This window comes from Anopheles darlingi, chromosome 2 (assembly GCF_943734745.1).
Source record: "Anopheles darlingi chromosome 2, idAnoDarlMG_H_01, whole genome shotgun sequence".
Classification (NCBI taxonomy): domain Eukaryota; kingdom Metazoa; phylum Arthropoda; class Insecta; order Diptera; family Culicidae; genus Anopheles; species Anopheles darlingi.
Window position 1 is genome coordinate 61,386,057 of NC_064874.1, and position 12,500 is coordinate 61,398,556.

Here is a 12,500-nt window from a genome sequence, read left to right on the forward strand (position 1 = left end):
CATTGTAGAAGTCACCCTGGACGATGCTCTTGCCACAGCCGGAAACCGTTTGGCTGGCCGGGCGGAGCGCATCGTTGAACGATGGCTGGCGTGGACAGCAGACGTGCGGTTCGAACTCATTGACACCGCACGATAGCGTGAAGTCACCGCGGTAGCACTGACGGGACACTTCCAGCAGTAGCTCGGGACAATCGGCCAGCGGAACGCAATCGCTTAGCCCGGGACAGCTGACGCGGTACAGTGCCTTGGCTTCTCGCTGCACCGCACGTGTTGTACCGTCGCCGCCGCCAATGGATTCGGCAGAAGACGATGACGATGGTACCGGGTTGACCAGACCAACCGATCGGACGACATTCGTTGAGGCACTAGCCGAGCTTTCACTTTCCACTATCGAGTGTGCTGCCGGAGAAGGAAGAGGGGACACACAATTACATATATGAAAGAAGAGGCGATTTTCTGTTCGGGGACAATGTCTTATCACTCCAGCACATGATGCCCGCTGGACAACACAATGAGATGGAATGTTAGAATATTGCACTGAAACTCCTTAAGGTTTACAAAAAGCTTTTGGCGCTTTTCGTTCCACTTTACCATCGATGCACCACGTGAACAGGGAACACATTGACACCAGCACGGTGGCACATTTTAACTTCTTGTTGAGTTGCTTCATATTGTATGGACCACGTGCGTCTCGCAATCTCTTACAAAAAACATTCACGAAGCAACGATTCCACAAAGGTCCTAGTACACCAGTTGCAACGTTCAAGTTACGTTAATGCGATCTGTTAATCCCTGGTGTCACTGTGCAGAGCAGCTGGGCTCCACATTCGTTCTGTTTCGAACGGAGAGTACAACTGACGACGTGAACGTTGTTCAACGAGACGAACCGACCGCATCTCATCAGGTGCGTGCTCGTTGAGCGGTCAATCAGCGAACAGCGCTACATCGCTGAGTGGCGAGGTAGGGTGGGTATTTGAATGCGAATTTTCACTCTCATTTTCCAGCCCGAGCAACCATGCTGAACCTCATATAGAGATGAGGGAAGAGATGGAAAACTTTAATATTTTCCTTGCATTGCAGTTATTGAAAGAAAAAAAAAAATCTCTTTCAAATTCAGGTTATCATAGATTAAAACCGGGATATCGTATGGTAAGCTTACCGATGACAAAATGTTTTTTGAGCTACCCTTATGCGTGCATGCAAGGGTTCGACTAGGTAATTTAAAGGGATATCACGGCCGCCGAAACATTAGAACATGCGGTGATTATAAACGCATCGCACCAATGTTGTTTCACAATGTGTAGTTCGATTCGGCGTGCCCTTCCTCATCTACTTGCACCTTGTCCCCCGGTTCCGTAGAACCTGTAGGATTTCTGCGCGTCAGCAGAATTGTTATCGAAACCATCAGAGTGTTGCAAAACGGTGAGAAATAGAGTGTGGGTAGCGGATGGTCCGAACAACATTTTACGGATCAGCGGACCGCGGTCTGAGAGATGATCCATATTGATCGAGGAGTGGTCGGTCATCGCGAAGGTCGACACTAGCAAAGCGCTCAGTCGGTCGAGATTCTAATCGAAAACCGACAGTTCCGGTGCTGCGATGAGTTTGCAAAAACCGGCCTAATTGTTCCCGGTAACCATCACTTTGGTGAACTCGGACACCGCGTACATGGTTTAACTGCATTTCGGAAGTCAACGAAGCACCAATCTGCCAACGGGCGGCTTACGGTAGTCAGATCAGATAACTATCAGTTTGCCGGATAAGTAAGCAATTGATCTTTTTGCAAGCGTGATAAATGTATTACTGTAATGGGAACTCTGGGATTGGAGAAAGTGAAAAGGATAAACGATCCTATTTTCATTCGATTTTCCACACCAGCAGCTGTGTCACCGGAGCCGTAACGGGCTGGGTATCGGTGCCGCACAGCAAATGGTTCTATCGCAGCAATCTATTTCGCTGGAAAAAAATGCAAAAACCATCTGCGTGACATCTTTGACATGGACTGCTGCTGTTTGCGCTTCTCTACCTGTAGCAGCGGTGCACTGCGTGATTGACAACAACGAGCAGACGTAAATCGCTTGCAACGGCCTGATGATTTCATTGTGCACTATCACTCACATCGACCAATACCCAGCAGCAGCAACAGTGGAAGTTGCAATAATTTTTTTTTATCAAACAATCATCGTTGCACTTTGTCTGACCTGAATCTGTTACATAATTATTCCGCCTCCTTGTCCTTTCCTAAGCAGCGTTCCCGCTACATTGTTAACGATAGTGCAACAGCACGATAACTATTCGCAGTCAATGGTTGCATTTTCAAAACGTATCATTCATAGATACTTTGTGTTGAGGGATCAATTTTCTTCTCTGAAATGCGGTAGCATTCAGCGAAGATCAAACGCGTGTAAAAGGGACCGATTTGAATAAGAATTTCTTTCAATGTTCATGTTAAAAAAAAGTAAAAATGTTAATAAGCATCGCTGGCTTACAAACCAACTATCCCTTACGCACAAAGAATGTGATATTTTATTTGGTTTTCACCGCTACTGTGAAGTGCTTCAAAGTAGCGATAGCAGATACATACTATAATTGCCTAGCCTCTGCTGCACCGCATTAACGTATTGTCCTCTCGTTCTTCCGAGAAGTTTCCTGGTGTAAATGTATAGGATCTTTTTTGCATTCGGTTGCCCCCGGCGCGTAGCGTGTATGATACCGAGCCTTGCTCAAGGGTTTTTTTTCTATTGGCTTGCTATTTACAATAGAGCAATAACATTAGGAATAATATGTTTAGGTAAGCGAAGAAAGACATAGGAAGAAATATATACACCACTAGCGGGAATCTGGTTGTTTCGTTTCTTTTAAGCAGATCATTATTAAGTAGGTAAAACGTGGGATTTGCTTTCATGTAACACCACCGGACTCATGAACGAGCGTTGCACGAACATTTGTAACAAATTTGTCGACCAGAAAAGTTGCTAATTATCTTCTCCCTAGCCCTGTACTGTAATCACGGTCTGATGTTGCTGCTCCGGCTTTTCATTTTCTTTTTGCTACTATCTGCAACACACACTAGCTTATTGTTTAACCTCCATGAAGCATCCTTGATCACTTCATCATCTATCGCTGGTCTAACGCGCAGTTTCGAGCTTTTTCCCTTTTTTTGTTGGCCAAAGGTAGTTAGACCCTAACTCTAATAAGAGCACGGCCTGATTAATTTGCTCTAATTTATGTTTTATGTCGCTGAACGATTGTTTCTCCAAATAAACTACTAATCAAGTTAAAATAGACAAATAAAGCGTAACAATCTTCGGAACACTTAGAGATTCTTACAAACTGCTATTCTATGTTTGTCCTACAAAATCGCACACACATACACGTACACCAAACACATATATTCTTAATCATAACACGGGTTAAAATTTGCAAACTATAGTTTCTGAAAATGAAACACAGTCCTACTTCTCTTTGCACCGGTGAAAACAAAGCCGGCAAAATGGAAACCAGAATGATAAAATTATAACAACGGAAGAACAAAAATTAAATCATTTGAATAACACACAATCAATCTATCGGAACCACGAACAGGCCGTTGGCCGTTTGAATACAGCGCTCCCCTTTTTAAAGACATGATCAATGATTAAAAACAAAAAAAAAATCTGCATAAGGAATGATCTCATCTCATCTGCTACTTCACACAAGATGGGGTGGTTTGCTACCACCACTACTACTCTGCGTCCTCATCACCTTCCGCTGGTCAACCAGACTTTTGGGCAAGCTTCACTTTTTGCATGGCTTCGTAGACTTCAATTTCCTTTTTTTCTTTTTTCTGATTCCTTGTTTCAAACTCTAACCGATGGCGAATGATGCGGTCGACGATGTCCTCGGTTGTGATGGTGTTCCCTGAAAGTGATCGTAAATAACAAGCGACATCGTGAGAGCAGTAGAGTTGATTTTGAATCACCTTCCAGAAGCTTACCCGAGTCGATGAGCATAAACTTGCCCATCTGCTTCGGTATGGCGTACGGATCAATGTTGCCTACATCGAGCGCAATATGTGTCTGCCCGTGGCACACCAGCCCGACATTAAAATGTTCCATTAGATCGGCCGTCACCGAGTACGGTGCACCAATCACTACCTCGTTAACGTACTTGCACGCCAGTACGCTCAGAACGCGCTCGTGCAGATTCATTATCGGATAGTTACCACCCTTGTACTCATTGACAACGGGATCGGTATGCAGCCCCACGATCAGATAGTCTCCGTAGCTACGAGCCTTCTCCAGGAAGTCCAGATGGCCAACGTGAAACAGATCGAATGCACCGGCCACGTAGACGATGCGATCCGTCGGCTTCGGTGGCTTGCCGTCGCTGAACTGGATAATCTTTTGTGTGGTGGGCAGGAACTGCGAGCAACCGGTCCAGGGGCTGCGTGCCGTGTGATCTTGGCCGAGTTGTGACGATCCTGTGGAATTCAATTTTTCTTTATATTTTTTCAACAATTCTTCGAACAGGTCTAGGTGGCGAGAAGATGCGATAGAAAAGAAAGTTACGTGAATAACGGCAGGCAGGCGCATGCGAGGATATTTGAATAAGCAAAGGTTTGAGCAGTGGTGTACCATTAGTGTAGCACTGGTGAGCATCTGCACAACATTAATCAGTTAATGACAAAAAAATGATATAGAGAAATCATAATAAACAATCGATAGCGAAAGTCCAAGCGAAATACAAAAGCAAAACAAACGCACACGCATGCTCCGGTGCTGTGGCCGATTATGTGGACGATGAATATTTACCATCTTTCTCAACCTCATACTCCTTTTCACCTTGTTTAAAATGATTTTTTGTTAGGAGCAGCATCCGGCCTACCAGATCCGTAGTAGACACTCCAGCCGTTCGCGATACTTCCCTGCAAAGACGAAATATGTATCGTTAAAATTTCACCGTCGGCTCAACGTCTCAGGCGTCTACCCTTACTTGTAACGTAATGCTTTTTTGACTAGGTGATAAGTGTCCACACCATCCGCGGTTAGCGTAATGTCATCTGGAAGTAGATTTGAAAATAAATTACGTTATACGTTTTCAAGTGTAATTGCTATTGGAACAAGCACGTGTTAATGCCGAGTGACTAAAATCGATGGTTGGGAGGTGTCGGACACAATTATACGAAGAAAAATTAAAAATGACTCAAGAAAAGCTCTTCGAAAGCGAAGAGAACTCGATCTGGTTTGAAAGTGGAAGTAGATGTAGTGAGAATTCTTATCGTCCATTCACTTGATGCAGCTCCCCACTATCCGCAACCTTACACCGTGCAAATCAATCAACGCTGATACGGTGCGCTGCGAGCTTGCAACAAGCATCATCCGATCAGGTTCAACGGCAATCTAGACCAGACCAGGGGGCATCATTTATAGTAAATACACATGGTTCATCGCAGGTCAATACCTTCTCGTAAACGATGTCGTTGATTTTGCACTGTCTCACAACTCATGTACCGCAATCGGTTCACTAAAGTCATTCTCGGCTGTGATCCCGGATCTTGCTCAACTCATCCATCCATACCCAGCATCAGGCGAGGCTACAGAGATTGCGATGCCGTTTGATAATCGTACTAGCTAGTGAAATGGGCGGCTGCAGGTCACAAGAGCACTCTCATGTGGTACACGGTCTCAACTACCAACGAAACTCGCACTCCATAGCTTCACTCAAGGGATGAAGTGAACTGATAATGGTTTAAAACGGGGCGAAACTTCCGGTTGCAATAAGTTTTCACAGTGACAGAGACGACGCTACTTACCGCCATGTACGCAAAAATCGCAGTCGTATTTGTCCAGCGTTTCGAGCGTCGTGACGTAGGGTGCATCCTCCACTACCTCGTCGACCCATTTTATACCTCGCACCATTTTGTATCTACAATAAGAACGAAGAAGAGAAATGTATCGTTAGATTTTTGGCTGACAATAACATGCAAAAGTGTTTATTCTATTACGATTATCTATACTACGTTATAGAGATTTCTTTTCATTCAAAACCACTACCTATTACAGGTCTACAATACTTTAAAGGACGTTATCATACGGTACAAACTATGGTTGATGAACTATCAGGAACTAAACCAGAATGGAAAGAAACACGCAATCAGCGGTATAAACAAATTGTTAAAGGCACGTAATTCGAACGTTATGGGCCCTATTGCGAGTGTCTTGTCTTGCAAACGAGACTGCTGTACTACTGCTGAAAAAACTTAGCAGTCTTGTTGAGCTCTTATGAATGAACTTGTGAATTTTTACAGCCTGATTTCAAAACAAATACTAATACTACCAAATTAGTCACCAACACCACCAAAAACCAACATCCTCCGGCCAATAGCAACGCGACTTTCAGTCTCGTTTTCAAGACTCACAGTCTGGTAGGTTTTAGCAACAGACTCTGAGTCTTGAAAACGAGACTGAAAATGGTAATTTTTTTCGTTTTGGTCGAAGTTGCCATTGGACCGAAAGATGTTGGGTTTTGGTGGTGTTGGTGAATAATTTGTTAGTATTAGTATTTGTTTTAAAATCTGGCTGTAAAAAATCACAAGTTCATTCATAACACTTCATCTACACGGGCGCGAGAAAGCTGAAAATGAGATGAGAATGAAAAAGTTGAGAATGTCAAATCCCATACAAATGGAAATGTAAAGATACAAGTAGGCTGTCACAAATGTATGGGATTTGACATTCTCGCCTTTTTCATTCTCATCTCATTTTCAGCTTTCTCGCGCCCGTGTAGAGACTCGGTAAGAGCTCAACAAGACTGCTAAGTTTTTTCAGCAGTAGTACAGCAGTCTCGTTTGCAAGACAAGACACTCGCAATAGGGCCCTATCTTAGACATGTGCACACTCCACGCTATTCTACTTGATTTATCTGACCCACCGAGACCTGTTGTCGACGACAGGTTGTAATGTTCCACGACGATCACCATAACCTGCCTACGCCAAATGGATCCCCCCCTGAACGTACGACCGGTACGTGCGTAAAAGTTCAGACGCGCACGTGGCTTGTAGCCACGGGTAGGAATGGCGCACTGATAACCACCATATTCCTTTCGGCTCACCGATAAGCAATGGCCAGTAGGACGAGTAATACAATTAACCAAAAATAAAATAATAAATCCCGCAATGGTACGACGAAAGTATGTGGTCCCCCGTATCATCTATGGACCCTTATGCACACACATACACACACCCGCTGAAGCGAGAGATTACGAATCGAAGTCCTAGTGGGTCGACGATGATCCGGCCAATCGTAACGACGACGATCGTTCGATTGCCGTCCAAAGGTCGTTGGCGGAGTTCATTACTTTCATTGTGCACTTTCGTAACCAAGCAGCAGACGATTCATTCTAGGCGTACTCGAGCCGGTGGTGAAGAATTGAATGGCCCGCCCACTCCTCTAATGGCAGCCGAGCGAGTGCCACCATTTAGGTTGTCAACGTCAAAACACAACGTCATCCGGAACGTGTCCTCCTCTCACTTTGCAACATAACTCTATTATCAGTACCCGATAATGATCTGCCCCCGCCTCACCCAAACATGTTTACAATGCACGGTTGCGGCGAGGGATTGGCAATCGGTGCTTCCAGAATCGGGTTCCCCGTTGGCCGTCCTTCTCCTTGCTGTGCTGTTATCAGTCAGTCATACAGTCCGCCAAGTCAAAACGTCATGGGGTCACCGGTTTGTGGGGCTACTCCCGAAAACCCGTCTACGTGGAGCCTATTTCGTCGCTTTCGATCGGAATAATACCTCGTCGCCATCGCCTTCTGACTAGGAAGATAATGGCGCATGGAGCTTAACGGATTTTCGAGCGCCTAGGAGGACGGTGTGGCGTGACAAATTGCGTAATCGAACCACCATTGGTTGTGATAGCGGTGCACACGGATCGGAGCATTCGTGAAGCGGCCGACAAACGAAGGTCGGCCGACATGAGACGAGTTCAGAGAGTCAAGGAAGCCAGGGCAGAAAATGGCGCCAGAAATGAAGCCACGGAATATTCGGGGGGGGGGGGGGGGGGGGGGGTAAACTTATCTCCCAGGTCCAGGCTACTAACGTCACGGGGTCACCGTAACACGCTCTACTTCTTGTTGTTTTCTTCACTAGTATCTACCAACTATCAATTCCAACCAATCAACCAATACACTTGGGTGGATGGAAAGGAAGTTTTGTTTTATATATAAAGCAACAGAAGGGTAAACTAAAACATATGAGATCATACCACTATAATTGTGTTTGTGTTTCACGATTTGCTTTTAGATACTCCATTATATACTACATATGCTGCTAATTATACTACCGGAAAAAACAGTACACCGTTATGTGTTACAAGGTCTTATGCTATAGAAGAAACTCTAGAAACGGTTTCCTCGTGCCGTACCGTTCCTCTTGCGTGAACACCGGTGGTCCTTTGTTCCTCGTGATATCGGCATCGTTGTGTATGCCTACGATCAGCTTGTGTCCGAGGGCCTTCGCCTGTCGCAGAGAGTTGGCGTGTCCGAAATGCACCATATCGTAACTGAGGAGAGAAAAGAAAGCAAACAATTCTAATCAATATAAGTGACAGCAATGGCGCGAGAGGACATGTGCCCGTTGGCTTTAATTTGCATCAATTGAAACGATAAATGGAGGACACGCAAGGCAAAGTAGCGCAATAGTTGGAGCGATACAGAAAGGAGCAGCAAGCCATCCGTTTTCTGCAACCCCTTTTAAACCCTTGAACCCCAAGCGGTCTTTGTTTTCTATGTTCCCATATTTTTAGCATTTCTAGTTTCAAATTTACGTAAAGTCGCGTAACCAACTTATTAACCGTCAGAACCACAGCGGCCGTTGGTTCTCGACACTATCGATCCGACTACCAAGGTAACAGAAACCTTACGGAAGGCGATATAAGAAGAAACCGAGACTACTTCGTCGGTGTGTCTGCCCTCTCCATGGACACTGTTAGCTAATTACTGCCCGTTAGTGGACGAGCTTATGCCACCCAACCTTGTCGTGTGTATTATGTGTAGGAGGATTGAAGCATGGCCAGAACTACCAGACGGCTCTCTCGAGGCCATTAAGTAATGGCCCCGTACTTTGAACTTCTTGGTGGCAAGAATGACCTAAAGTGCAGTCGTGCTTGGCACTGCAACGGTCGAAGAGCACGTGATTTGCATGGATAATTCCTGACTGCTGCAAAGGTCAACTGTCAACTCGCGGTATTTCTGGGTTTGCAAATTATGAGATCTGTTCAAGGTCAATCCGAAGCCTTGAGGAGCTCAAGCGTTGTTGATCCTGCGGGTTAAATGATCGATCGATTGACGAAAATGACGCATTGGGTAAGCTCGTTTTCATTACACAATTCATCTTCTTCAAATGATGAATACTCGTACAACGATACCTTATCTAAGTTTATCAGTGCAAAATTATCTGATTGAGTGGAAAGAGGTTGCGACCAGTTTTATCTCCGAGCCGAGTTCCGGAAGTAAACGTTCGAAGTGTCATCGTTTACTGTCTCCTCCGTATGGGGTGCTATCGACCACCTCCACCTCTGATAGAAGCCACAAAAGGAGCGCATAGTCAGGTCATTTTTGCCTTATCAATCGTTAGCGTTACAAGCCATCAGAAATGGGTATTGCGTTTGTCGAGACTCTTCTTCAACCTTCGTTCGTATACTGCTACGCGGTATATCACAATCACACAGGAAGGCCCGGTTCTGAGAAAATGACACTCGCAGTATGACTAATTACTGGTCAGGGCTATTAAGGAGGTGTTACTTTACGGTGAGATTGTTCCGTTGACGCTGAAGGTTAACTTTTGAGACATATTGCTTCTACGCGTTATATTCGTCAGGGGATTTAATGACAGAACAGCTTTTGAGCAATGGCATGGAGAAAACAGGTAAGATGTAGAACCTCATTTCAAGTTTGACGCACTTTCCGTTATCTTCCATTCAACTGGACGTACTATTTTTTTACGGGAGCTTTTTAAATGCATATTAAAAAATACCCTTCAACATTTAAATATCACCTATTCAATCTATCTAGGAAGATACGCATAAATTATCCAAATTCGCAGAGCAATTGGAAGGCGTAGGGTTCGAAGTATTCATTTCCCGCTAATTGGTCTAGCAACCTTCTGAAGCTTAATATAGACAATCAAAAGTATTTTTATTCTAATGAAAATCCATTAATTAAATGAATATTTCATTATGATACCCTTTCGCTTGATATTTAAATAGTAATGAAACTATTATGAACATTGAATAAAACGTTAATAAACCTGTAGTTATGCATACCTTTTCAACATTTCGAATCAATCACGCCTGAATACCCTAATCCCTTCGTACGTCACCAAAGGGCCAAAAACCAATCGATACGCCGCATGGAACGAACTGCATCAATTCTTTTGCCCGGATGAGTCACGGAAAGTCAACTTGAACACCTCGCATTTTGGGTTCGATGTGCCACTAAAATATGCACCGTGTGTGTGTGTGGATCTCTCCTACCTCTCCTTCCTTAGTCGGTCGGTAGATAAACGAACGGAAGAGGGAAGTTAGCGCTCAGTCAACGCAACGGACCGCAACGGACGAACCGTGACGACACACCGTGCGACCTTGACCTAGACCCTCCGGGACCGGTTTTATCCTTGCCTGGGCTACATTTCCTGGGACTCAAGACGTAACATAATCGAACCAATACCCCAGCACACACCGGTGGCTCTGGTCGCCGCTACTGCTCACTTGTGGGGAACACCGCACGGATCAAGGGCAGTACGTCAGCTAGACCGAGCCAGCTCCTCCTCTTCTCTTTCGCCGTGCACCACACATAGCGGTGGCAGTCTTGTTTACACGAGCAGAGATAGAGAAAGAGAGTGAATTGGCGACGTGAGGAACGCGATACGGTATGCGGTTTCTTATGTTTGTTTTATGCTGCAAAACAGCAGCGCACGGACCGAAGGGTGCGAGCGGGAGGCAGGTGATAGATACACCTCTAAGGCCGTTCACGGTCCAACGGTTCGGAGCGGGCAAGCTGTTTATCAACTTCCCCTCGGGACATTCCTCACCACCATTTTCACGAGAAAGCCGGTACAAAAAACTAAAACGGTAGAAAGAGAGAAAAAGCTGAACGCGCGACAGCATCGGTCGTGATGTGTCGTCCTCTCGTGCCGCCACCTCATCATCATCATCGCACCGTTTTTCATTGCCATCTGATGGCGCTCCGTCTTGCGCACTGATCTCCACACGGCGCCCTGCCAGGCACCGCATCATCGGGAGAAGCAATGCGAGGCCGCTGATAGGTGCAAACCCTGAATCATACGATCTCGGCGTGGCGCGTGTACTTGTTGTGGCTTTGGTGTTGCACAGGTCTGACGCAAAGAACGCGTGTATTGCTAGCGGCGAGTTGACATCACCGTGCCCGTTTCCTCCATTCTGATTCCATTCTGTACCTCACTGTCTCTCTCTCTTGCTCTTCAAAAGAAGCGCTTACGATGATTGCGCATGTCTCGTTAACGGGGCGGCCGTTTGGTGGCGCCGCGTACTAGCGCGTGTGAAGAGGGGTGATGCATGGGGTGTTTCCACTGTCAAACTAGCGGTTCATTCACCTAGAGGTGCTGTCGCTGCTTATGCAGTTGCCCTTTAAATCGGAAGGGGAAAAACGGAATCCGCTAGGTAGGTGCTTCCGAAAGGTGTGGTCCAAAGGTTGCGCCCCGGACCGATGGAGAGCGGCGTCTACCGGTCAAGCTGACGAATCGTTCTAATATCGACGATCACATCAAACGGATGCAACTCTAAACCGCATTCGAGTGGCCGCTGTTGATCCTATTTATCCGTGGTGTCAATTTTAATTTGTAATACAATTGCTTAGCACCTCCATGGTGCAAATCGCTAGTCGGAGACGCCATTACATCGAGCAGGCTGTGGATGGTGATGGCAAAAATAGCTGATGATTTAAGATGAACGACAAAGTAACCTACGATCGAGAAAATGGTTGACGACGGTGCGAACAACCATTCCCCCATTTGGACCGGACTGCAACACCATTCTCGTCGTGCGCGCAAACGGTAAAACGGCCCCTTCACACCCGGAAGCTCTCGGTTCCTGCTGCACCAGCATGTTCTGCTGCGGTCATTCTGGTTGCACGAAATACGTGTCAGCAAGCCCGTTGAGCGGTGCCAGCCAGCGGGTGACGCGCTGAGGAAGGCGTCGCCGGACCGCGGTACGGATACGGAGATCTATTTCGGGAATGGCGCTCACCATGCCGTCCTTCACTGGTGCGTCCGATCTAAGGTCATGATGCCAACAGACGGCGCAGGTGGCCCGGAGTACCTTTTCCCAAAAACCCTCTGTACTGCTAACTTTCGAGATTGTATCAGTATCGACCAGCTTACTCACCAGCCATCGCACCAAACGCGAACCTCCTTGCCATCACCAATCGTCTGCTGCTGCTGCTGCTGGTGGTGGCCATTCTCGTTCTGGTTCTCCATTTT

At 46.1% G+C, this 12,500-nt stretch overlaps 2 protein-coding genes across 4 annotated transcripts in view; both read right to left on the reverse strand.

Moving 5' to 3' along the window:
- The window catches only part of LOC125960173 (venom protease), a 2,955-nt gene extending 2,017 nt beyond the window's left edge, over nucleotides 1-938 (reverse strand). Inside the window, exons 1-2 of the mRNA XM_049693408.1 lie at nucleotides 592-938; nucleotides 1-399 (exon numbers count right to left, since the gene is read on the reverse strand). The exon at nucleotides 1-399 is cut by the window's left edge and continues 42 nt beyond it. Coding sequence (XP_049549365.1) covers nucleotides 1-399; nucleotides 592-670 — 478 coding nt within the window. The 5' untranslated portion in view covers nucleotides 671-938. The remainder of the gene's footprint in view (nucleotides 400-591) is intronic.
- A 1,342-nt stretch (nucleotides 939-2,280) lies between these two features.
- Nucleotides 2,281-12,500, reverse strand: part of LOC125960174 (ethanolamine-phosphate cytidylyltransferase) — a 10,663-nt gene continuing 443 nt past the window's right edge. The window contains exons 1-9 of one of the 3 annotated variants that reach the window (XM_049693411.1): nucleotides 12,406-12,500; nucleotides 12,354-12,364; nucleotides 12,161-12,281; nucleotides 8,410-8,547; nucleotides 5,795-5,907; nucleotides 4,975-5,041; nucleotides 4,794-4,906; nucleotides 3,977-4,462; nucleotides 2,281-3,900 (exon numbers count right to left, since the gene is read on the reverse strand). The exon at nucleotides 12,406-12,500 is cut by the window's right edge and continues 443 nt beyond it. In XM_049693411.1, the coding sequence (XP_049549368.1) occupies nucleotides 3,755-3,900; nucleotides 3,977-4,462; nucleotides 4,794-4,906; nucleotides 4,975-5,041; nucleotides 5,795-5,907; nucleotides 8,410-8,547; nucleotides 12,161-12,281; nucleotides 12,354-12,364; nucleotides 12,406-12,497 (1,287 nt within the window). In that variant the 5' untranslated portion in view covers nucleotides 12,498-12,500 and the 3' untranslated portion in view covers nucleotides 2,281-3,754. The remainder of the gene's footprint in view (nucleotides 3,901-3,976; nucleotides 4,463-4,793; nucleotides 4,907-4,974; nucleotides 5,042-5,794; nucleotides 5,908-8,409; nucleotides 8,548-12,160; nucleotides 12,282-12,353; nucleotides 12,365-12,405) is intronic. The other 2 variants (XM_049693410.1, XM_049693409.1) reach the window with 2 other exon arrangements.